Below are 26,371 nucleotides of genomic sequence, written 5' to 3' on the forward strand. Positions count from 1 at the left end.
GGCACCTCCAGAGTTAGTGCTGGAACAGAGTGCTGCAACTGCAGCCCAGAGTTCAGAGCGGGGAAGGGGACCGCACGAAGGGCTTCCGAGGTGGAAGTGATGCGCCTCCAGGTGGAAGTGATGGCTTAGACCCCCACCGGAATCCAGCCAGTTTCAGCTCGGCTCCTTGTCTATGCCTCGCTTTCTTTGCCTATAAGATGGATTAATAATCACGAAGTTGAGAATTAGAATGTAAGCTTCATGGGAGCAGGAACCTTGACTAATTAATAGCTTTCTTCCTCGAGGGCTTGATTCGGTACCATGCCTGGCACATAGTAGAAATTCAACATGTATTTGTGAAATAAATGAATTTCTGTTCTTTGCATTCCCCACCCGCCCCGCCGCGAGTTGCTGAGTCAAATGAGACGGCATCTATCAGGGCTTTGCCGAGCATTGACATTATAGACCTTCCATCAATGACGTTCCCTACTAGAAACCCATCGTGTCAATAAGGCCGACAGTGAAGCTCACCAGCAGTGGCAGACAACTTGCTGGAGATGCCAAGGAGAACATTTTAAAGTATCAGGGCCTTGGGATCTCCTAGACCCCCAGAAGCACCAGCCCCTGATTGTTGTCTCTATAGCTTGAACTTCCTTTGGAATATGTGAGGCAGGGGCACTCGAGTAGCCTCAGAATGTGGTTAAGTCTTGGTCAGGAAGAACAAAGCACACCTGGATGGTGGGTATTCTGGGCAGGTGTCTTCTCCAGTCTCTGTGATTGGCTTTGATTTGGTGAGGGGCTTGGAGGGAACCAAAAGCCTCAGCTGGAGTTGGGAACAAATCCTCCACCTTCCACTCCTGGCAGCAGGCAGAGCTTCTACCTTGCTTAGCTTAAGGAAGATATCAAACAGGTCCAAACACTGCTTGAGATGGTCCTGGAAGTTGCCACCAATCAAGGACCCCCTCTGGGATCCTGCTCCCCTGTGTGAAAGGAAGTTTCTATGCTAATGAAGTGTTGCAACACTTGGTTCTGCCCTGCCTGGAGGCAGCTGTGTGTCAGAGCCCAATATAGCCTGTCAGCAGTAATACCCTGCAGAGCCATTAGCCCAACCCTTTCAGTTCTGGTACTGGGCAGTGGGCTCATTCCACTCACTGCCTAGGCCCTTCGACGCTCCCACCCAGAAATGATGACATAGCTAGTAAGGATGACAGTCTTGCTGTAATTGGGAGAAAACGGGCTGCAGCACATTTGGCAGATTGAGAGTCACCAGCAGCCAATGTTGGAGTTTGTGCAGGCAGCTGAAGGGCTCAGGGCTCCCTGCCTCACATGGTGAAAGAGGAAGAAGAGGTCAAGTCCTAACCCAGATGGGAAAATTGGTCCCTGGGACATTTTACTTCCTCTCTTCACTCACAGGAAAAGTGGGGAACGGCATCATCTCCCTTTGCTGCCAAAGTTTTCTTTGGGAGAGGTTGGAGAGGGTTTATAAAAATCTCCTAGTAGAGGCAACCTCCCCCAGCTGGCCCCCAGCGGCCTCTGCTCCCTTCCAGTCACTTCACAGCAGAGTCCAAATCCAGAACTGTGTGTGTTTCAAGGGCCTGAGGGTGGTGGGGGCAGGACAGGGTGGCCAGAGGAAAGGGGTGGGAGATCAGGGGCAGTGGCCATTCTTAGCAGTTTCAGGGAAACAGGGCCTTTCTCCCAAGCACCCTGCACAGGCTCGGTGGCAGCATCGGCTACTTGCCCTCCCAGGAGGGTCCCAAACCCCAACGGAGTGCCTCAGAGTGGAGCAGGTTCAAGCAAGGAAGACCACAAAGATGATGAAGAAGACAATGAGAATGAGGAAGATTTTGACCATGAGCCACCGATTGGAGGTGACTGACTGGAAGTACTTGAGGATTTCTGAATGGGCGGCCTCAACGTCCAGCTGGGCTCCTAGCACATTCTCGTCGATCCTGGGAACAAGGCCGGGAGAAGAGAAAACAAAAGGACACTGGATTAAAAAGAATGCTGTTGAAGTCTGTTTATTTATTTTGAGATGGAGTCTCATTCTGTCGCCCCAGCTGGATCTCAGCTCAGTACAACCGCTGCCTCCATATTCATGCAATTCTCCTACCTCAGCCTCTCGAATAGCTGGAACTACAGGCACGTACCACCATGCCCAGTCAATTTTTTTATTTTTAGTAGAGATGGGGTTTCACCATGCTGGCCAGGCTGGTCTCGAACTCTTGACCTTGTGATCCACCCATCTCAGCCTTCCAAAGTGCTGGGATTACAGGCGTGAGCCACCATACCAGGCCAATTTATTGACATGGAAAGATGGTCACAATATGATCCCATTCTTGTGAATAGAAAAGGCTTTTGAAGAGGGCTATAAATGAGTTATTTCTGACTTGAAAACCAGCTCTGCCATTTATTAGCTTAAGACTCTAAGGTAGTCTTTAACTTCAAGCCTCATTTTCCTCACTGGCAAAACGAGGTCTACACAAACCCTACCTTCCCTCAGGCTGCTGCCAGTCTTCAATGAGTTAACAAATATAAAGTCCGTAACCCACAAGAGCCCCCAAAATGTTAGTTATAATTTTTGCTCATCAGTATTTACAGATTTTTATCTGATGTGTACACATTATATTTGTTGTAAGGGGAAAAAAGTTCAGACACTACAGTCAGGAAATCATGGTTCTGAGTGAAAAAGGAAATCTTCATGACATGTACAGGAAGTCAGGGATAAAAAAGCTCTATAGCCAGCCGTGGTGTCTAACACCTGGAAATCCAGCACTTTGGGAAGCTGAAGTGGGCAGATGACTTGATCTCACAAGTTTGAGACCAGCCTGGGCGACATGCAAAATCCCATTTCTGCAAAAAATACAAAAAGTAGCCAGGTGTGGTGATGTGACCCTCTTAGTCCCAGCTACTCGGGAGGCTGAGGTGGGAGGATAGCTTGAACCCAGGAAGTTGAGGAGCTCCAGGCTGCAATGAGATTGTGCCACTGCACTGCAGCATGGGTGACACAGCAAGACCCTGTCTCAAAAACAAAACAAAACAAAACAAACAAAAAAAGGATGTAGACCCCCAGTTGTGGCTAGGCTGTAATCCCAGCACTTTGGGAGGCTCAGGCAGAAGGATCACTTGAGCCTAGGAGTTGGAGACCAGCTTGAACAACATGGTAAGATTCTTTATCTATAAAAACAATTTTTTAAAAAAAAATAAGTATATTGGAGGATGAGAGATTACATACAAATATGACATGATTTTATGGGACTTGAGCATGCATGGATTTTGGTATCCTCTGGGGCTCTTGGAGCCAATGTCCCATAATACCAACGGATAAGTGTGCTTAGTCTAATGGTTAGCACCTTGAATAAGTGATTCAATTGACCTCAGCAATAAAGGGCTAACGTAAGCAACTGCCTACTAATGTAGTCATCAGGGCAAAAGTATTTGACCTAAATTTAATCATGAGAAAGCACTGAACCAAAAAAATTGGTGTCACGAAAAATAAAAGGCACACTAAAGAGACACATCAGATACAAAATGTGAATCTTCCTGGGTCTTAAATTGAAGGACAAGAAGATAAAAACTTTTGTTTTAAGTATCAGATGGGGAAACTTAAACATGGGCTGAATACTGGATCATGCTGGAGAACTGTTAATTTTCTTAGCCTTACCCTCCCCAGTAGCTTGAAAATGACATTATGAAAAAAAAAAAAAAAAAAACTAAAAAACAAAAACAAAAAATCAGCAGGTAATGGCCTTAAAAAAATTTAAAAATTAAAAAAAAAAACGAAAATGACATTATGGTTGTTCAGGAGACTGCCCTATTCTTAGCATGCTAAAGTATTTAGGGATAAAACAGCATTAAATTTCCACCTACTTTCAAATAATTCAGCAAAAGAAAGAAGAAAGGCCAGGTGCGGTGGCCCATGCCAGTAATCCCAGCACCTTGGGAGGCAGAGGCAGGTGGATCACAAGGTCAGGAGTTGGAGACCAGCCTGACAAACATGGTGAAACCCCATCTTTACTAAAAACAAAGAAAAAAGCCAGGTGTGGTGGTGTGCACCCATAACCCCAGCTACTCAGGAGGCTGAGGCAGGAGAAATCGCTTGAACCTGGGAGGTGTGGGTTGCACTGAGCCAAGATTTCGCCACTGTACCCCAGCCTGGGCGACAGAGTGAGACTCTGTCTCAAAAAAAGAAGAGAGGAAAAACAAAAAAAGAGAAAAAAAAGTGGTAACATGTTAACAATTGGTGGCCAAGCCAGATGGCTCATGCCTATAATCCCAGCACTTTGGGAAGCCAAGGAGGCTGGATTGGTTGAGTTCAGGAGTTCAAGACCAGCCTGGGCAATACCGGGAGACCCCCGTCTCTACAAAAACATTTAAAAATTAGCCAGACATGGTGGCATGCACCTGTAATCCCAGCTACTAGGGAGGCTGAGATGGGCGGGGGGGATCACTTGTGTTTGGGAGTTTGAGGCTGCAGTGAGCCATTTTCTCAAAAAAAAAAAAAAGGAAAACAAAAAAGTTAGTGCCTACAGGTACTCGGAATATGAGTGTTTATTGTGCAATCCTCCCAATGTTTCTGTAGTCTGAATGTTTTATGAGGGGTAAAGGAAAATGACTGAGCAACATTACATCAGTGGTTTTCACACCTTAGGAAAAACAAGAATCACCTGTTGAATTCTCAAATACACAAATTCTCAAGTGTCACAACCAGAAATTCTAGGTTGGGGCCCAAGAATCTACATTCCAAAGAACTTCAGACTTAATCAGTGGTTTTAAAGCAAGTGCTCAAACTCAGATCCACCGGCATACAGGGAGGAAGCATGTAAACGTCTCTACCTATTTTAAAGACTGCATCCTTTCGGGCCAGGCATGGTGGCTCACGCCTATAATCTCAACACTTTGGGAGGCTGAGGTGGGTAGATCACGAGGTCAAGAGATCGAGACCATCCTGGTCAACAAGGTGAAACCCCGTCTCTACTAAAAATACAAAAATTAGCTGGGCATGGTGGCGCGGGCCTGTAGTACCAGCTACTTGGGAGGCTGAGGCAGGAGAATTGCTTGAACTCAGGAGGCGGAGGTTACGGTTAGCCGAGATCGCGCCATTGCACTCTAGCCTGGGTAACAAGAGCGAAACTCCGTTTCAAAAAAAAAAAAAAAAAGATTGCATCCTTTCATAAATTTATTTTGCATATGGTTGCCCATAAACTTCCTCTACTTATATCCCTTTGTGGTCCAAACTGTAAAACTGCTACTGAGCTATTCCTCTGAAACTATTGGCACTGATCCGATTAATTCAAACCTGACTCAAACACATCCTTACCTCAAACATTCTCAGGAGTTAGGAGAAGAAAACACTCCTTAAAATTACTCTACCCCAAGTTCTAAGGACACATTTCTCTCTCCTCTTCCTCAACCTTCCTCCTCAGTCTGGCTAGATTCTTCCCTTCTCTACATAGCCCCTGACTCCAGGAGGGAACTGTCCTGATCTTTTTCTCACTTTACCCACTGTCTCTGGGCGGTCTATGCCCATGGTTTCACCCAGAGGCCACTGACTCCTAAGTCCTTACCTCTAGCACTGCCTTCTCTTCCAAGTATCAGAGCACGAAATGGCTACTAAACTCTGTCACTTAGCTGTCCCACAAAGTCTGAAACACTCAACACATCCAGAACAAACCCAATTCTCCTCACCAAGCATCAATCCACTCGCTGCTTCTGATGTTCTCTCCCTGACAACAAATTTCTCGCTGTGACCCACAGGTCATTTGTGACCTCGCCTTGCCTCCCACTAATCCCCCAACCACACTGAATAATTCTGAGCTCCTGAATCTACCAAGTTCTTCCTCATTTCTGTGCTTTTTCCTCACATGGAATAGCTTATGCTTTCCCCTTTTTGGCTGGCATTCCCCTCAAATCTTAGCTTGGTATCACTTCTGGGAAGGTCCCTTGGCCCCATCTAGGAGCAGTACCTACTCTGAGTTCTTTCATTCCCTTCTCCATTTTTTTTAAAGATGGGGTTTCATCATGTTGTCCAGGCTGGTCTCGAACTCCTGACCTCGTGATCTGCCTGCCTTGGCCTCCCAAAGTGCTGGGATTACATACATGAGCCATTGCAGCCGGCCCCCCTTTTTCTTTTTAGAGACGGGGTCTCTGTGTTACACAGGCTGTCTTGAACTCCTGCCCTCAAGCAATCCTGCCTTGGCCTCCCAAAGTGCTGGGATTATAGGCTGGGATTACCGTATCCAGCCTCATCCCCTTCTCTTCTTGCCCTATCATACTGAGCGGTCACTGTCAACCTAGGTCTCTCCTACTAGTGCGCTCCAGGAGGACCAGGATCGTCTTTTACAGCAGCAACAAATGTTTGCTAAACCAGTGAGCAAATGCATGCTAACAGTGAAAAATACTTACGACACTTTTAAGGAAGAATAGAATGTAAAGTTGTATATGTGGTATAATTCTATTTTAGATGTATAAGGATTGAGGAAATAACTCAAATATCTTTTATAATTCTGTTTCACTGAATCTATAATAATATTCTAATATTCCAAATACAACATAGCTCAAAGAGCTATTACATTTATGGCCTAACTCTGCAAGGGGTTCCCAAGGTCTTAGCAACAGATGAAAACCAGTCAGTTATTAGCCAGGCATGGTGGCGCACACCTGTAATCCCAACTACTCGAGAGGCTGAGGCAGGAGAATTGCTTGAACTTGGGAGGCAGAGGTTGCAGTGAGCCAAGATTGTGCCACTGCACTCCAGCCTGAGTGACAGAGTGAGACTGTCTCAACCACCACCAACAAAAATCAGTCAATTCTCCTGACTCTAGATCAAGACAGCTGATCTCACAGTACCTTATAAATCGATGGTGTTCCATATTTAGTAGTTGAATAAACAAACTTTTTTGAAATCAGTGATTCCCAAACTTGAATGCTCATCAGAATCCCCTATGGAATTTTTAAAATGAAGCTCCCTGAAAGCCCACTCCATTCACATCTCTTGAATCAGAATCTCCAAGGGCTGGGTGCAGTGGCTCACCCCTGTAATTACAGCACTTTGGGAGGCCAAGATGGGCGGATCACGAGGTCAGGAGTTCGAGCCCAGCCTGATCGACATGGTGAGACAGTTTCAGCTGAAAATACAAAAATTAGCTGGGCGCGCTGGCGCATGCCTGTAATCTCAACTACTCAGGAGGCTGAGGCAGAAAAATCACTTAAACCTGGGAGGTGGAGGTTGCAGTGAGCCGAGATTGCAGCACTGCACTCCAACCTGGGGAACATAACAAGAATGTCTCAGGAAAAAAAAAAAAAAAGTATCTCCAAGTGTTTTCTTTTATCTTAGTCACTTAAACTTGTGAGGCTGCTTAATGGATTGATGACGTTCAGAAACCTGCTTTATACAAACGTAGGTGTTCACTCAGTTTCACATGATCAACAGTATAAGGTAAAAGCACTTTGCTAGTACTGTGGGGAGTGAAGATCAATCAGGGTTGGACTCTGCCCAAAGGGATAAGAACAAGTGGGGAGGAGTGGATTCCTAAAACCTCCTATATCTTCTCTTCCCTATACTCTCCTCTACTGGCCTTCCTTCTTCTTTTGTTTTTTTGAGACAGAGTCTCACTCTGTTGCCCAGGCTGGAGTGCAATGGCACGATCTTGGCTCACTGTAACCACTGATTCCTGGGTTCAAGTGATTCTCCTGCCTCAGCCTCCCAAATAGCTCGGATTACAGGTGTCCATGACCACGCCCAGCTAATTTTTGCATTTTTAATAGACAGGGGTTCACCATGTTGGCCAGGATGGTCTCAATCTCAACTTAAATAAAGCTGGCTTATGTGCCAGACCTTGTGATCTGCCCACGTTGGCTTCCCAAAGTGCTGGGATTACAGGCATGAGCCACCATGCCCAGCCGGCCTTTCTTCTCAATGAGCTGAGAAGACTGAAGATGTCTGAAGATAAATGCCACTCCACCCCTAGGACCGGTACAATATCCTCTGTTTTCCCACCTATTCCAAGCTCCTCTTAGAGTCAAGCTTCGATTTATGTGCTGGAGCCCATTCTCTCTCACCTTCTCAAGGACATCATCTCAAGAATTCTCCCATGTTTCTCCTATATTATGATTTTTTAACATATCTGTTGCATCATTCCCATTGGCATGCAAACGTAACTATTTTCTCTCAGCCTTTTAAACCCTCTAGACTCCCACCAGACAAATTTGGAACAATTTGAGCACCGACAATAATCATTGCCCTCACTAATTATATACAAACGATAAATTACAACCCATAATTTAAGTCTATAATGATGCTCAAAAAAGAGGAAGAATTTTATTTATTTATTTATTTTTGAGACAGAGTTTTGCTCTTGTTCCCCAGGCTGAAGAGTGCAATGGCATGATCTCAGCTCACCACAACCTCTGCCTCCTGGGTTCAAGCAATTCTCCTGCCTCAGTCTCCCAAGTAGCTGGGATTACAGACATGCACCACCACATCTGGCAAATTTTGTATTTTTAGTAGAGATGGAGTTTCTCCATGTTTGTCAGGCTGTTCTCAAACTCCTGATCTCAGGTGATCTGCCCACCTTGGCCTCCCAAACTGCTGGGATTACAGGCATGAGCCACCTCACCCAGCCAAGAGGAAGAATTAAAAAAAAAAAAAACTATTGTGGCCGGGCGCAGTGGCTCAGGCCTGTAATCCCAGCACTTTGGGAGGCCAAGGCAGGTGGATCACGAGGTCAAGAGATCGAGACCATCCTGGTCAACATGGTGAAACCCTGTCTCTACTAAAAATACAAAAAATTAGCTGGGCATAGTGGCACACGCCTGTAATCCCAGCTACTCAGGAGGCTGAGACAGGAGAATTGCCTGAACCCAGGAGGCGGAGGTTTCGGTGAGCCGAGATCGCGCCATTGCACTCCAGCCTGGGTAACAAGAGTGAAACTCCGTCTCAAAAAAAAAAAAAAAAAAAAAGTAGCCAGGTGTGGTGGTGGGCGCCTGCAGTCCCAGCTACTCGGAAGGCTGAGACACGAGAATTGCTTGAACCTGGGAGGTGGAGGTTGCAGTGAGCCAAGATCACGCTACTGCACTCCAGCCTGGGCAACAAAAGTGAAACTGTCTCAAAAAAAAAAAAAAAAACTAGTTTTGATTTAGTTAGTGAAAAAGATTTCAGTTTTCTTTTCAGATGAAAGAAAACTAAAAGAAATTGTTGTCAGCAGATCTCCACTACAAAAAAATGCCAAAGGAAGTGCTTCTTTCGGTTAAAGGGAAGAGATACCAGTGGGAAACTTAGATCTACTCCGGGAGGAACGAAGAACCTTGAAAATGGTCACTATATATCATTGTCATTTCTTCCTTTTAATTTCTTTAAAATACATTTAACTTTTAATATTTTTCTCTTTTTTAGACAGGGTGCTGCTGTCATCCAGGCTGGAGTACTGTGGCGCAACCTCTGCTCACTGCAACCTCCACCGCCAGGGCTCAAGCAATCTTCCTGCCTCAGACTTCCCCAGTAGCCAGGACCAAGGAGTTCACCAACACGCTCGGCTTATTTTTTTATATTTTTAGTAGAAACTGGGTCTCATCATGTTGCTGCAGGGGGATTTTTGTGGTTTTTTTTTTGTCTTATTGCAGGGTTTTGAGGAAAGGTTACATGATCTCACTTTTTTTCTTTTTTTTAGAGACAGAGTCTCTGTAGTAACCCTGGCTGGAGAGCAGTGGCACCACCATAGGTCACTACAGCCTTGAACTGCTGGGTTCAAGCAATCCTCCCACCTCAGCTTCTCAAGTAGCTGGGATGACACACACATGCCACCATGCCTGACTAATTTTTTAACGTTTTCCAAAGATGGGTTCTTGCTATGTATCAGGCTGGACTTGAACTCCTGGCTTCAAGTGATCCTCCCCTAGAGGTCTCCAAAAGTTCTAAGCCACCATGCGCAGCCCTGACTTCTATATTAAAAGGGTTATTCGTTGTTTTGACAATAATTGTAGGGGTTAGGATAAAAACAGATTAGGTACAGAGGCCTTTGCAGAAACCCAGGCAAGAGGCGATGGTGGCCAGGGCCAAGTGGAGGTGGTGAATATACAGTACTTGGATTCTGGATATATTTTTATTTTTTAAATTTTTTTTTTTGAGTCTTGGTCTGTCACCCAGGTTGGAGTGCAGTGGTGCTATCTTGGCTCACTGCAACCTCCACCTCCTGGGTTTAAGCAATTCTGTGCCTCAATCTCCTGAGTAGCTGGGACTACAGGCACCTGCCACCACGCCCAGCTAATTTTTGTATTGTAATTTTGCATTTTTAGTAGAGACGGGGTTTTGCCATGTTGGCCTGACCTTGTGATCCACCCACCTCGGCCTCCCAAAGTGCTGGGATTATAGGCATAAGCCATCACGCCCGGCCTATATATTTATTTATTCATTTTTGGAGATGGAGTTTCACTCTTGTTGCCCAGGCTGGAGTGCAATGGTGTGATCTCAACTCACCACAACCTCCACCTCCTGGGTTCAGGAAATTCTCCTGACTCATCCTCGTGAGTAGCTGGGATTACAGGCATGTACCACCACACCTGGCTAATTTTGTATTTTCAATAGAGATGGGGTTTCTCCATGTTGGTCAGGCTGGTCTCGAACTCCTAACCTCAGGTGATCCACTGGCCTCAGCTTCCCAAAATACTGGGATTACAGGCGTGAGCCTCTGTGCCCGGCTGAATTCTGGATATATTTTAAAGATAGAACCAACAGGATGAATTACGTGATGAGCTGAATGTAGAGTGTAGGAGAAAAAGAGCAGTTTTAAAATATATTTAATATATATATATATATATTTTTTTTTTGGTGAAAGGTTCTCACTCTGTTGCCCTGGCTGGAGTGCAGTGGCATCATCTGGACTCACCCTGCAGCCTCAATGTCTCAGGCCCAAGTGATCCTCCTACCTCAGCTCTCAAGTGGCTAGGACTGCAGGCATACACCACCAGGCCCAGCTAATTTTTGTATTTTGTTGTAGAGAAGTTTTGTCCTACTACTGAGGCTGTTTTTGAACTTCCGGGCTGAAGCAATCCACACCCCCTCAGCTTCTCAAAGTGCTCAGATTACAGGCATGAGCCACTGAGCCCAGTCAGTAGAGTAGGTATACGGAGAAAATAAATTCTATGTTGAACACATCCAACAACATTTAAGTGGAAATGGTTTTTAGTTTGGTTTTTCTTTTTTTTTGAGACAGAGTCTTGCTCTGTCGCCAGGCTGGAGTGCAGTGGTGCAATCTCAGCTCACTGCAACCTCCATCTCCAGGGTTCAAGTGATTCTCCTGCCTCAGCCTCCCGAGTAGCTGGGACTGCAGGTGCCCGCCACCATGCCTGGCTAATTTTTGTATTTTTAGTAGAGATGGAGTTTCACCATGTTTGCCAGGATGGTCTCAATCTCCTGACCTCATGATCTGCCTGCCTCAGCCTCCCCAAGTGCTGGGATTACAGGCATGAGCCACTGCGCCCAGCCTTTGAGACAGTCTTGTTCTGTCACCCAGGCTGGAGTGCAGTAATGTGATACTGGCTCAATGCAAACTCCACCTCCTGTCTTTAAGCGATTCTCCCACCTCAGCCTTCTGAGTAGTTGAGATTACAGGCATGTGTCACCATGCCCAGCTATTTTCTTTTTGTATTTTTAGTAGAGATGGGTTTTCACCATTTTGGCCAAGCAGGTCTCAAACTCTTGAACCCACAAATGATCGGCCCACCTTGGCTTCCCAAAGTGTTAGGAATACAGGCGTGAGCCACCGCTCCCAGGCCTGTAAGTGGAGATGTTGAAGAGGCATATGGATACATGGAATTTAGAAGACCGGTCTGGGACAAAGATTAAAATATGGGCAGAATCTGGCCAGGCTCAGTAGCTCACGCCTATAATCCCAGCACTTTCGGAGGCCAAGGCGGGCAGATCACTTGAGGTCAGCTGTAATTTTTAATAAAGTTGGATTTAGGTCTACTATTTTTCTATTTTCTATTTTTCTCTGTTTATCCTCTCTTGTCCTTCTTTTGAATTAAAATTTTGTTTAAAATTCTATTTCCATTTGGATTTGGTTGTTCCTCTTCTTGCTATATGTCATTGTTCAGTTTTACTCTAGTGGTGGCTTTAGGGATTACAACATCTCTTATTAACTTTTCACAGCCTTCTTCATATAAACTGTCAAAATCTTGAAACCCTCTTCTTTCATCCTTCATTCTATAGTTAAATTTGTTGGATCTACATACTTTATAAATCTCAAAGTATAGACTATTATAATTTTTGTTTTAAAGTTAAATGTGGCCAGGCGTGGTGGCTCACCTCTGTAAACCTAGCACTTTGGGACACTCAAGTGGGCAGATCACCTGAGGTGAGGAGCTTGAGAACAGCCTGGCCAATATGGTGAAACTCCCCCCCCCCCATTAAAAATACAAAATTTTGGCTGGGTGCAGTGGCTCACGCCTATAATCCCAGCACTTTGGGAGGCCGAGGCAGGTGGATCACAAGGTCAAGAGATCGAGACAATCCTGGTCAACAAGGTGAAACCCCATCTCTACTAAAAATACAAAAATTAGCTGCGCATGGTGGTGCGCACCTATAGTCCCCAGCTACTCGGGAGGCTGAGGCAGAATTGCTTGAACCCAGAAGGCGGAGGTTGTGGTGAGCCGAGATCGTGCCATTGCACTCCAGTCTGGGTAACAACAGCGAAACTCTTGTCTCACAAAATAAATAAATAAATAAATAAATAATTTTGCCAGGTGAGGTGGCACGTGCCTGTAGTCCCAGCTACTTAGGAAACTGAGGCAGAAGAACCACTTGAACCTGGGAGGCAGAGGTTGCAGTGAGCCTAGATCCCACCACAACTTGGGCAACAGAGCAAGACTCCATCTCAAAACAAACAAACAAACAAAGTTAAATGTATTTGGCCGGTTGTGATGGCTCACATCTGTAACCCCAGCACTTTGGGAGGCCAAGGAGGACAGGTCCCTTTCGGCCAGGAGTTCAAGACCAGCCTGGCCAACATGGCAAAGCTCCTTCTCTACTAAAAATACAAAAATTAGCCATGCATGGTGGTACACACCCGTGGTCCTAGCTGCTCAGGAGGCTGAGGCATGAGAATCACTTGAACCTAGGAGGGGGAGGTTGCAGTGAGCCAAGATCATGCCACTGCACTCCAGCCTGGGCAACAGGGCAAGGCTCTGTCTCAAGCGAAAACAGAAACAAAAGCAAACCCCTGCAACGACTCCCGATGGCACTCAGAGTGACAGCTAAAGCCTAACAAATGTCCTAAGAGGTCCCACAGTTTCCCTCTGACCACACCTTGTACAATTCTCTTCCTCATTTATCCCATCTGCAGTGGTCTCTGCGGTCCTTTAACTCATCAGACCTGTAGGCCTTTATGCTGGTTCTTCCCTTTGCCAGGGTCTATGTAGTTAATTTCCTCACCTTCTCCCAAGTCTGATGCCACCTTTTTTTTTTTGAGGCACGCTCTCACTCTGTCACCAGGCTGCAGTGCAGCGGTGTGATCTCGGCTCTTTGTAACCTCTGCCTCCCAAGTTCAAGCAATTCTCCTGCCTCAGCCTCCTGAGTAGCTGGGACTACAGGCATGCATCACCACACTCAGCTAATTTTTGTATTTTAGTAGAGATGAGGTTTCACTATGTTGGCCAGGATGGTCTCAATCTCTTGACCTCGTGATCTGCCTGCCTCGGCCTCCCAAAGTGGATTACAGGCCATCTTCTTTTTATTTATTTATTTTTTTTGAGACGGAGTTTCGCTCTTGTTACCCAGGCTGGAGTGCAATGGCGCGATCTCGGCTCACCGCAATCTCCGCCTCCTGGGTTCAGGCAATTCTCCTGTCTCAGCTTCCTGAGTAGCTGGGATTACAGGAACACACCACCGTGCCCAGCTAATTTTTTGTATTTTTAGTAGAGATGGGGTTTCACCATGTTGACCAGGATGGTCTCGATCTCTTGACCTTGTGATCCACCCGCCCTGGCCTCCCAAAGTGCTGGGATTACAGGCTTGAGCCACCACACCTGGCCCGATGCCACCTTCTTAATAGGGTCTACCTCCCTCCAAACCTGGCACTCTTGATTGTGTTGACTTTTTTTTTAACATACTATACTATTTATTATTACTTTTTCACATCTATCTCCCTACTAGGCTGTAAGTTCCACAAGGGCAAGGATTTTTTTGTCTTTTGTCTACTGCTATATACTCATGACCAACTGAATGCTAAGCACCACAGAGGAGGAGCAGATAAAACCTCTTGTCACAGCAGGAGGCACAAGAGGAACAGAGGCCAGCCCATTGTTGGGCCTCTGCCTACATCCCTGCAGTACACCCTGTACTTCTCTATCCCTGTTCATTACTTTCTAGCAACACTGGCCTTGTTGATTCTTGCGTACAGCGAGACTGTCTCATCATAAGGCCTTTTCTCTCGCTGTCCCCTTGGCCTAGAACGCTCTCTTTTCTTTGCATGGCTAGCCTACCCTCTTGCGATTCAAGTCCACTTAAATGTCATGTCTTCAGAGGAGCATTCCCCGCCACAGAATCTGATATACCTCCTCGATCACTTTCTTTTTTTTTTTTTTGAGATGGAGTCTCGCTCTGTCACTTAGGCTGGAGTGCAGTGGTTCGATTATGGCTCACTGCAGCCTCGGCCTCCTGTGATCAAATGAGGGAGGCCTCAGCCTCCCAAGTAGCTGGGACCACAGGCATGCACAACCACATCCAGCTAATTTTTTTTATTTTGTAGAGATGGGGTTTTGCCATGTTGCCCAGGCTGGTCTTGAACTCTTGAGTTCAAGCAACTGTCTGGGCCTCCCAAAGTGCTGGAATTAGAGGTGTAAGCCACCATACCCATCCATCACTTTCTTAACACATCATCCCTACTTTAATGCTCTGTATACAGCCCTTATTACTACCTGAAATTTTGTTGGTCAATTTTTAATTTTTATTTTTTGAGAGAGAATCTGGCTCTGTCACCAAGGCTGGAGTGCAGTAGCACGGTCTTGGCTCACTGCAACCTCCGCCTCCCAGGCTCAAGCCACCCTCCCACCTGAGCCTCTCGAGTAGCTGCGACTACATGCCCATGCCACCATGCTTGGCTAATTTTTGTAATTTTTTGTAGAGATGGGGTCTCACTTTGTTGCCCAAGCTGGTCTCGAATTCCTGAACTCAAGCCATCTGCCTGGCTCAGCCTCCCGAAGTGCTGCTTTTGGGATTACAGGTGTGAGCCACCATGCCCGGCCTAGTCAATTCTTTTCCACAGCTGTCCTCATCTGCTCTATCAAATTCCATACACATGTTACAAAGTAGCTCCACAGAGACTTTACTGTCCTATTTGCCACTATATCTCCAGCACCTGGAACAGTGCCTCACATGAACAGGTGCTCAATAAATACTTGTTGGGTAGATGAAAGCAGGTGAACTGGGTCCCCTGGGTAAGCAGGATTCACTCTATCTTCCAAGAGGCATCAAGCAATCCCTGGGAACTTTAAGATGCCAATCCATGGGGAAGAGAAGGCTCCTGTGTCTGGGGTGAGAGAGTGTGTCTCACCTCTGAATGGTTTCCTCCTGTTCCTTAACCATGTGTGCCAACTGCTGAAAGATGGAGCCCAGCTCAACAATTGTCGATTCAATGTTCTGCATGGTGTCTGCCCGGCTCTGGATGTAGGAATCCTTCAGGAGAGAGCACATGAGCACCATGAGCTTCTTCAGGGTCAGACCTGCATCTTTACAAACCGCCCAGCTTGCCATTCTGCCCACGGCACACTCCAAACACTGCCTTGGGAGTCACAGAGGATAATGGAGAAGCTGATTCTCCCAAGTTCAGAGGCTGGGTACCTGCTCGTCAATGAGCTGCAGCTGCTGGCTGGTCCGAGAGTCCATCATGTCGATGGCGACATCCTTGGAGGCACGAGACTCTGCCCCCAAAACAACAGCACCACCCCCTGGGGGAGAAAACAGGATGTGGCACATCTTAAGTTAAAAGGAGGATCAAAGCCCACATGCTCTGGGTTTGAATCCCAGCTCTGGCACTTACTAGCCTTGTGACCCTGGACAGGTCATTTTAACTCTCTGAGCCTCAGTTTTCTCACCTGTAAAATGGGGGATAATAATAGTTGCTTTCTCAAAGGGTGGTTGTGAAAATTAAATGAGAATGTGAATAAAGATAAGTGTACCAAACAATCAGAAATTATCATTCTTCTGGATATACCTACATTCACTCCAACAGTGAGAATGCAGGATCATGAATCTCAACCATCTGGTTCAGCCTAGCAATTTCCTTGACCCTCCACTCTCCTACCCAACACCTGCCTTTAGAAGATGCCATCACAAGCTGGGCACGGTGGCTCATGCCTGTAATCCTAACACTTTGGGAGGCTGAGGCAGGGGAATCACCTGAGGTCAGGAGTTCAATACCAGCCTGACCAATATGGTGAAACCCTGTCTTTATTAAAAAGAAAAAAAAAAAAGAAGAAGATGCCATCACAATCAGAGTAAGTAGCCTTACCTCCTGGGGCTTCCCATTTTACCTGTGACTTACCCAGGTGGTTAGGGGCAAGGGGCAGGGCTGACACAGGTGCCCGGGAGAACTGCTCTCTCCGGCTCCTCTGCTGCTTCAGGTTCTGGGATTGGGGAAAAATGCAAAGGACCTGAAGCCGCTAGAAAGCAGGCATGTTAAGGAGATTCCCACTGTTGGCCCATGACCCTGTAGGACTTGTCCCTTCCCCATTTCCCTCCTGGATCCTTACCCCCATATTCTTATCCCTCCTATGCAGATTGTTCTCACCTCTGTCCTCACTTCTAAAACCGATTTGAAGTCATTGGACATAGAAGCCAGTTTCGACTAGAAGAAAAGGAGAGAGGGTCAACCAAAGACTCCACATTCCTCCCCTTTCCCTCCCTCCCTTCCTCCCCAGGTCCCACCTGCAAGGACACCACAATGGTGTTGGAATGGGTCTGCAGGTGCCGGCCACTCTGGCTGCCCTTGGCCCTCACGAAATCTTGGAGCTGAGCAATCTGTTTGTTGAGGCTATTGATGTCCTGGTAAAAGAGCCCACGGAAAAATCAAGTATTAGCCAAGGAGTCCTCAGTCAGCTTCTCTCCCCATGGCCATCTCTGGTAGGAAGGGCAAGGTGGAAGTTACTAACTAAAGTGAGAATATCCCAGACAGTCAGACCAGATGGGCCTACTAGAATTTTCCAAAGTCTAGTATATGCTCTAGCTCAGTCCCTGCAGAGAAGAGCTAGAAAGAGGCAAAGAGGGCTTCATCTATTTGTAAATGACTTGTTTATTCCTCCAGCCTACTGCCCTGGCTCCACTCTGTGAGGCCATGCTCTTGGCTACAGAACTCTTTCAAAGGCCAAAATCTTGGGTCTAGAGCATAACCAACAAAGCACCTGGACAATCCTTAGGAAAAAGGAATAGCCAAAGGCACTGTAGTTTCCAGAGGCATCAACAGAATTGTTTTTATAGACATAATTCCTTGGTGGCTGACACCTGTAATACCAGCACTTTGGGAGGCTAAAGTGGGCAAATCATGAGGTCAAGAGATCGAGACCATCCTGGCCAACACAGTGAAACCCCGTCTCTACTAAAAATACAAAAAAATAGCTGGGTGTGATGGTGCACACCTGTATTCTCAGCTACTTGGGAGACTGAGGCAGCAGAATCACTTGAACCCAGAAGGCGGAGGTTGCAGTGAGCTGAGATTGTGCCACTGCACTCCAGCCTGGTGAGAGAGCGAGACTGTGTCTTAAATAAAAAAAAAGTGCCGGGCGCGGTGGCTCATGGGTATAATCCCAGCACTTTGGGAGGCCAAGGCGGGTGGATCACGAGGTCAAGAGATTGAGACCATCTTGGTCAACATGGTGAAACCCCGTCTCTACTAAAGATACAAAAAATTAGCTGGGCATGGTGGCGCGTGCCTGTAATCCCAGCTACTCGGGAGGCTGAGGCAGGAGAATTGCCTGAACTCAGGAGGTGGAGGTTGCGGTGAGCCAGGATTGTGCCATTGCACTCCAGCCTGGGTAACAAGAGTGAAACTACGTCTCAAAAAAAAAAAAAAAAAAACAACTTTTTATTGGCCGGTGCAGTGGCTCATGTCTGTAATCCCAGCACTTTGGGAGGCCAAGGCAGGCAGATCACGTGAGGTTAGGAGTTTGAGACCAGCCTGACCAACATGGAGAAACCCCGTCTCTACTGAAAATACAAAAATTAGCCAGGCATGGTGGCATGTGCCTGTAATCCCAGCTATTCAGGAGGGTAAGGCAGGAGAATCACTTGAACCCAAGAGGCAGAGGTTGCAATGAGCTGAGATGGTGCCACTGCACTCCAGCCTGGGCAACAGGAGTGAAACTCCATCTCATTCATTCATTCATTCTTTCATTTATTTATTTATTTTAAAAGAAAGGGTTTCACCATCTTGGTCCGGCTGGTCTTGAACTCCCGACCTCAGGTGATCTGCCCGCCTTGGCCTCCAAAGTGCTTGGATTACAGGCATGAGCCACCACGCCTGGCCAACTCCATCTCAAAATAAATACATTAATTAATTAAATTTAAAAATAAAAGTTGGCCAGGCATGGTGGCTTATGCCTATAATCCCAGCACTTTGGGAGGCTGAGGCGGGTGGATCACGAGGTCAAGAGATCGAGACCATCCTGGTCAACAAGGTGAAACCCCGTCTCTACTAAAAATATAAAAATTAGCTGGGCATGGTGGTGTGTGCCTGTAGTCCCAGGTACTCGGGAGGCTGAGGCAGGAGAATTGCTTGAACCCAGGAGGCGGAGGTTGCAGTGAGCCGAGATCGTGCCATTGCACTCCAATCTGGGTAACAACAGCAAAACTCCATCTCAAAAAATTAAAAAATTAAAAAAATAAAAATAAAAGTTATTATTACAGCTGAGTGCAGTGGCCCACACCTGTAATCCCAGTACTCTGGGAGGCTGAGGTGGGCAGATTACTTGAGGTCAGGAGTTTGAGACCAGCCTGGCCAACATGGTAAAACCCCATCTCTATCAAAGATTAAAAAATGAACCAGACATTGGTGGTGGGTGCCTGTAGTCCCAGTGACTAGGGAGGCAGGAGAATCACTTGAAGTCAGGAGGTGGAAGTTGCAGTGAGCCAAGATTGTGCCACTGCACTCTGGCCTGGGCAACAGAGGAAAACTTCGTTTCAAAAAATAAATAAATAATTTAAAAATAAAGTTAGCCAGTCGGGCGCAGTGGCTCACACCTGTAATCCCAGCACTCTGGGAGGGTGAGGCGGGCGGATCATGAGGTCAAGAGATCGAGACCACCCTGGCCAACATGGTGAAACTCCATCTCTACTAAAAATACAAAAAGTAGCCAGGTGTGGTGGCACGCCTGTGGTCTCAGCTACTTGGGAGACTGAGGCAGAAGAATCACTTGAACCCAGGAGGCGGAGGTTGTAGTGAGCCGAGACTGGGCCACTGCACTCCAGCCTGGTGACAGAGCAAGACTCCACCTCAAAAAAAAAATAAATACATAAATAAAGTTAGTCTTGGCTCTGAAAGAGTTGCTCCATAATGGCAGTGATTAAAAGAAAAAAATGAACCCTCACAAGAACCCTACGAGATAGGTACTGTTAATATTCCCTTCTTACTAATAAAGGAATTGAAGCTCAGAGTAATCAAGAGCTTCCCCAAGGACTCAACATAAGTGCTAGACCTGGGATATGAACTCAGGTCTGTCAATCCAGTAAGCTGGCTCTTAAATGCCTAGGCAATAACACCCCTAGTTAATGGAACCCTTTCTTTTCCATTAGTGCATCATCTCTTAGATGGGTCGGCCATCTGCCACAATGATCTTTGTCCCAGACAATCACACCAGCCTCCTCCCCAGTCTCTCTGCCCCATCCATATTCCAGGTCAGACTCCATTTGCAGCCCATGGCATTCAAGATGACTCCACATGCCTTAGCAAGGCCCATATGCTCTCTAGAACCAGCCACCAACCTACCTTTCCAGCTTCCTGCCAATCCCTGAATCAATAAATATTGAGAGGTTACTATGTCCCAAATACTGTTATGGGGACTAGGAATACATCTGTAAACAAGCTGGAAAAAAGTCCCTGCTTTTGGCCGGGCACGGTGGCTCACGCTGTAATCCCAGCACTTTGCGGGGCCAAGTCAGGCAGATCACGAAGTCAGGAGTTCGAGACTACCCTGGCCAACATGCCATAACACCGTCTCTACTGAAAAATACAAAAATTACCCAGGCATGGTGATGGGTGCTTGTAATCCCAGCTACCCGGGAGGCTGAGGCAGGAGAATCACTTGAAATGGAAAGGTGGAGGTCACAGTGAGCTGAAAGACTGAAATTCCATCTCAAAAAAAAAAAAAAAAATCCCTGCTTTTGTGGTATATATGTTTTTCTTTCCTTTTGAGGGGTTGGGGTGGGGTAGATAGCAGGGGACAGAGACAAACAATATACATAATGAGTAAGTAATTTCAGAGACTGTTAGGATGTATCAAATACTATAGAAAAAGAAAACAGAGTGTGGGTAAGAAAGATCAGAATTTGGGGTGAGGGAGTATTAAACACCATGGTCAGGATAGGCCTTTTTGGGCTGGTGACAGACATGTAAGCAAAAGACTTGAACCTTCCTTCAAAAAAATTTTTATTTTGGCCGGGTACAGTGGCTCATGCCTGTAAGCCCAGCACCCTGGGAGGCAGAGGCGGGCAGATCACAAGGTCAGGAGATCGAGACCATCTTAGCCAACATAGTGAAACTCCATCTCTACAAGAAATTAAAAAAAAATTAGCCAGGTGTGGTGGCATGTACCTGTAACCCCAGCTACTCAAGAGGCTGAGGAAGGGCGAACTGCTTGAACTCAGGAGGCAGAGGTTGCAGTGAGCACCCAGCTGGGAGTGCTTTTTTTCTTTTTTTAAATTAAGTCTTGCTGTACCACCCACACTGGAGTACAGTGGCATGATCTCGGCTTACTTAACCTCCGCCTCCTGGGTTCAAGCAATTCTGCCTTAGGCTCCTGAGTAGCTGAGATTACAGACACCTGCCATCATGCCCGGCTAATTTTTGTATTTTTAGTAGAGACCAGGTTTCACCATTTTGGCCTGGTTGGTCTTGAACTCCTGACCTCATGATCCACCCACGTTGGCCTCCCAAAGTGCTGAGATTACAGACATGAGCCACAATGCCCGGCCTGGGAGTGCTTTTTTATATAATCCCAGTGGGACCTGAGTAACTTTAGTATTTTTTTGGAGACTGAGTCTTGCTCTGATGCCCAGGCTGGAGTGCAGTGCCCCATCTTGGCTCACTGCAACCTCTGCCTCCCAGGTTCATGTGAGTCTCCCTTCCTCAGTCTCAGGAGTAGCTGGGACTACAGGTGTGCATCACCATGCCTATCTAATTTTTTTGTGTATTTCTAGCAGAGATGGGGTTTCCCCATGTTGGCCAGGATGGCCTCAACCTCCTGATCTCGTGATCTGCCCATCTCGGCCTCTCAGTGTGCTGGGATTACAAGTATGAGCCACTGCACTGGCCTATTTTTTATTTCTGTAGAGACAAGGTCTTCTTTTATTGTCCAGTCCAGAGTGATCCTCCCATCTTGGCCTCTCAGAGTGCTGGGATTACAGGCATGATCCATGGCATTTGGCTCTGAACCCTCTGTTTTCAAGGCCAGGTCTGGGCACACATCGTTTCCTCTGCTTGGAATGTCCTTCCATTGCCTCTACACAAGGCTTGAATCTACACAAGTTCAGATTTCACCCCCATTATCATGTCTTTCCTTGTACCCAGACTGTCTCATTCATCTTTTTGTAAAATCTTGCTGTACCATTTGCCTTCTATATTCATTTTTTTTTTTCAGAGTCTCGCTCTGTCACCAGGCTGGAGTGCAGTGGCGTAATCTCGGCTCACTGCAACCTCCACCTCCTGGGTTCAAGCAATTCTCCTGTCTCAGCCTCCCGAGTAGCTGGAACTACAGGCGTGAGCCACCATGCCCAGGCAATTTTTGTATTTTTTAGTAGAGACGGGGTTTCACTGTGTTGGCCAGGATGGTCTTGATCTCTTGACCTCGCGATCCACCCGCCTCGGCCTCCCAAAGTCCTGGGATTACAGGCGTGAGCCACTGCGCCTGGCCTTCTAAACTCATTTTAAGGATGGGTCTATGAAACTGGATACCTATTCTAGATAATAAGCCGTTAAAGGCACGAATCTTTTTTCTTCTCCACTCTTGTCGCCCAGGCTGGAGTGCAGTGGTGCAATCTTGGCTCACCGCAACCTCCGCCTCCCGGGTTCAAGTGATTCTCCTTCCTCAGCATTCCGAGTAGCTGGGATTACAGTGAGTGCCAGCTAATTTTTGTATTTTTTTTAGTAGAGACAGGGTTTCACCATGTTGGCCAGGCTGGTCTCCAACTCCTGACCTCAGGTGATCCACCTGCCTTGGCCTCCCAAAGTGCTGGGATTACAGGCGTGAGCCACAGTGCCCACCCAGAGGCAAGAATCTTGCCCCAGTTAATGTTAACGCTGCCCACCTTGATGCTTTGCCTATGGTGGATGATCAGCAAGTATCTACTGACTCAATGCAGGATGTTTGCACTTGCTCTAAAAACTTGCTCTGGGGCCAGGACTGTAACACCAGAACTTTGAGAGGCTGAGGCTGGAGGATTGCTTGAGGCCAGGAGTTCAGGACCAGGCTGGGCAATACAGCAAGATCCCATCTCTACAAAAATAAAAATAAATTATGGCCAGGCGTGGTGGCTCACACCTGTAATCCCAATACTTTGGGAGGCTGAGGCGGACATATCACTTGAGGTTAGGAGTTTTAGACCAGCCTGACCAACATGGTGAAACCCCGTCTCTACTAAAAATACTAAAGAAGTTAGCCGGGTGTGGTGGCAGGAGCCTGTAATCCCAGTTACTTGGGAGGCTGAGGTTGCAGTGAGCCAAGATTGCACCACTACACTCCGGCCTGGGTGACAGAGCAAGACTCGGTCTCAAAAAGAAAAAAAATTATGCAGGCATGAGGACATGTGCCTGTAGTCTCAACCACTCAGCAGGCTGAGGCTAGAGGAAAGCTTGAGCCTAGAGCCCAAGAGTTAAGAGCTGCAGTGAGCTAGGATCGCACCACTACACTCCAGCCTGGTCAACACAGTGAGACCCTTCTCTCTGAAAAAAAGAAACTTGCCCTGGGTCCCCATGGCAATGGAGAATGACAGAACCATAGAAGTGATCTGATTAGATTGCTGGGCTCTTCTGATGGCTAGTAGCTCACCTGTTTGATGATATATGTAAGCTCTTCAATTTCCACCGCTTTATCATCAAAGAGGGACTTGCGCTTTGCCACTACAGAGACAAACAAGAAGCCGCAATGGGCAAGGTGAAAGACAAAGCTCAGGGAATGTAGTCCTCAGCCCTCTGTGATGTACTACTGCCCCACTTCTGAAAGACCCCAAGAACACTCACAGATTGTCAGCTTCTCCAGCTTGGCAAATGTGTTGCTAAGGTCTTTCCCAATGCGCCTGCAAACGACCACTAGTGAGACTGGGAAAGGGCAGGAGAAGGCCTTTTCCCATATAAGCTCCAGCACAACCAATCCCAGACTTCACAGCCAAGGCCACTGAAGGCAAGCCTACTTTTCTTCAGACATTGTATCACCCCACCAGAAAGCTTCTCTCAACTCACTTGGCCATGAGGGTGAATTCACTGCGCTGTCGGACAGCACGCAAAGCTGGCTTATTTGTCTGGATTCCATTCTGAAAAGCAATGGCAGGAGGTGACAACTTTAGATCCCCCTTCCCCAGTTCCAGTTTTCACTCTTCCTCAGGTGTCCACTAAACTATCTCTAGTACTGGTGGCATCCATCCAATGATCTAGATTTATCAGTGGTAGTGGTTTAGACTCCAGATTTGAAGACAAGTAAACCGGAGTTCAAATCTTGACTCGCTACTTACTAGCTAGGGGTTTTGGGAACGAGTTACTTAAAACATTCTGAATCTCTTATTTCCCCTTCTGTAAAATGAAGACAATCCACACCTCTCCGCTTCTTGTTGCTAAGATTAAATAACAAAAAAGCTGAAAAGTACTTTCATCAACTACCTGGTACATTGTAAGCACTAAATAAATGGTAGCTTGTATTGCCATTCTATTCCTCAAATCGGGAAGTCAGTGAGGATGACTGCAAAGCCCTTGGAGATCACATAGAAGAGCAGCTTTACCAACAGATGAATAGTTAAAAAAAAACTTTTTTTTAACTGTTCTGTTTTTGAGACAGGGTCTCACTCTGTCTCCCAGGCTGGAATATATGATCATAGCTCACTGTGGCCGTGACATCCTTGCCTCAAGCGATCCTCCCGCTCAGCCTCCCAAGTAGCTGGGACTACAGGATACACCACCACACCTAGCTAATTTTTAACTTTTTGTAGAGACAGGGTCTTGCTATATTGCCCAGGCTGGTCTCTAACTCCTAGCCTCAAGCAATCCTCTGGCCTAGCCTAGGCCTCCCAAAGTGCTGGAATTACAGGTATGAGCCACCGTAACCAACCCATTGATTTTGATACAAATTACTGATCTAGGCCAGGTGTGGTGCCCAGACCAACCTGGGCAACATCGTGAGACACTGGCTATATCAAAAAAATAAAAAAATTAGCTGTGTGGTACATCCATGTAGCCCCAGCTGCTCAGGAGGCCGAGAGGTAAGAGGATCCTTTGAGTACAGGAGTTCAAATCTGCAGTGAGCTATGATCACACCACTACACTCCAGCCTGTTGATAGAGCTGAAATTAGATCTCAAAACAAAACAGAAACAAAACAACAAATTACTGATATAGAAAAATGTCCTTCGTCTTACAGAGATTAAAAACTAAGAAAGACATAACTAGATTAACTAATTTTCTCATGGTCACAGAGCAAACTTATGGCAGAAGTATACTGGAAAATTCAAGGTGGATGTCTCTCAGCTAAAGGCTCTTCCTACAACTTGTTCCTTATTCACACCAATTATATTGCAGCCAAGTCTGGCCCTGAAGTACTCTCTCCAGAATAGCAATCCTGCACTCCAGGGGATTCCTCATTAAAAAATGTCTAAGTCCTTGCCTCTAATTAGCCAGCCGACCTCTTCTCTGTTACTTATAGCAGACCTTACTAGCCCCATCCAAGCCTATCAGTTCCATCAGGTTTCCCCAAGAATTACTTCAGTTAACAGTGCTGGAGCACAGTCCTTCCTAGATTTGAGTAAGAGTCACTCCTCACCTTTTCCACTGCAGGTCCTTACCTGACGGCTCTGCAGCGACTTGCAGGCAGACAGAAACTCCTGGGTCCGATCCCGGCAGGACATGGTGTCGGGAGGGGGAGGGACGAGGGCCACTGGGGGGGGCAGAGGGGCGATGTCGTTGCTGCTACTGCCAGCAGTTGCAGGGGACAGGACCTGTGTCTTTGAGAGACCCAGGTAGACACCCTGATCCGTGTTCTTAGACCCGTAGCGTTTCCGCGGGATCATTGAGACGCATAACCTCGGACTGTTGTGGAGGGGAGAGTGTCATTTCCCCAGGCAGCTTCTTTACCCAAACTCCCCAGCCCCGTCCCAATCAACAAATCCTCGAGCCCCTTCTGCACTTTTTAAAGACTTTCGCGCCCAAGGCGCTCGCAGATCCTGGAGCAGGCCCGCAGCGGAAAGGGCCCCGATTTTCCCCTGGCCCAAGTCGAACCCTCTTCAGACTCTTCTTTCAACTTGGCTCTGACGGCCAAAACGCGGGCCGAGGACCCTGAAGCAGGGAGAGGGCCCGAGCCAAGTCCTGTGGTCCTGAGACTCTGGCCTGGCCTGTGTAACTGCCCCTACCCAGCCCTTTTGTATCTGCGGTTTCCTTCGGCCAGGGAGAGCGGGTGACGGACCTCCAGAGAGGGACACACTTCGGTGGGCGGAGGGGCAAACCTCTGGGTGTTTATTTGAAACAGGAAGTCCCACCCCCCGCCCAAGGTCCGCCTTCTGGAAGACTTCAATCACTCATTAGCTAAGGCCGACGTCTCTCTCAACAGAGGCTTTCCTAATTGGACGGCAAGGAATTCGCTCACCGGGAGCCGGGCCGGCAGGACTTGCCCGCTCGCCCCTGGTTCCCTTCCCCCCGCCAGTCGTCGCCCCCGTAAAACCACTACCCCGGAGCTGACACGGTGTCCAGACACCCTCTGAAAGCGAATCTTACCTCCCCTCTGCCGCCTGCCGCCGCCACCACTGCCAATCTCCCCGGCCGTCACCGCCTCCTCCCTGGGAACCGAAGCCGCCGAAACCCGACCAAAGACTGGAAGCGGCCACGTCACCCACACGTAGCCCCACCCCCGGTGACGACGGGGCGGTCCCACACGTTTTCGAGCCCGGCTATCCGAGAGACACGCCCCTCACCAAACGCAAGAGCAACCCCACCATC

The 26,371-nt window shown here is 47.2% G+C and overlaps 1 protein-coding gene across 2 annotated transcripts; it reads right to left on the reverse strand.

The window, feature by feature from the left end:
• Nucleotides 1-1,178: 1,178 nt before the first annotated feature.
• Nucleotides 1,179-26,247, reverse strand: STX5 (syntaxin 5). Of its 2 annotated transcripts, none has more exons than XM_035263016.2 (11): nucleotides 26,150-26,247; nucleotides 25,225-25,316; nucleotides 23,637-23,707; nucleotides 23,418-23,473; nucleotides 23,227-23,297; nucleotides 16,898-17,014; nucleotides 16,761-16,817; nucleotides 16,515-16,596; nucleotides 15,812-15,918; nucleotides 15,525-15,646; nucleotides 1,179-1,928 (listed from the first exon to the last, which is right to left on the reverse strand). In XM_035263016.2, the coding sequence occupies exons 2-11, from the start codon at nucleotides 25,285-25,287 to the stop codon at nucleotides 1,769-1,771; spliced, it is 906 nt and encodes a 301-aa protein (XP_035118907.1). In that variant the 5' UTR covers nucleotides 25,288-25,316; nucleotides 26,150-26,247; the 3' UTR covers nucleotides 1,179-1,768. The 2 variants fall into 2 exon arrangements, with proteins under 2 accessions (XP_035118907.1, XP_002755485.1); XM_002755439.4 differs by having other exon boundaries at nucleotides 25,225-25,468.
• Nucleotides 26,248-26,371: the final 124 nt, after the last annotated feature.

Source organism: Callithrix jacchus, chromosome 10 (assembly GCF_049354715.1).
Source record: "Callithrix jacchus isolate 240 chromosome 10, calJac240_pri, whole genome shotgun sequence".
NCBI classification, from domain to species: domain Eukaryota; kingdom Metazoa; phylum Chordata; class Mammalia; order Primates; family Cebidae; genus Callithrix; species Callithrix jacchus.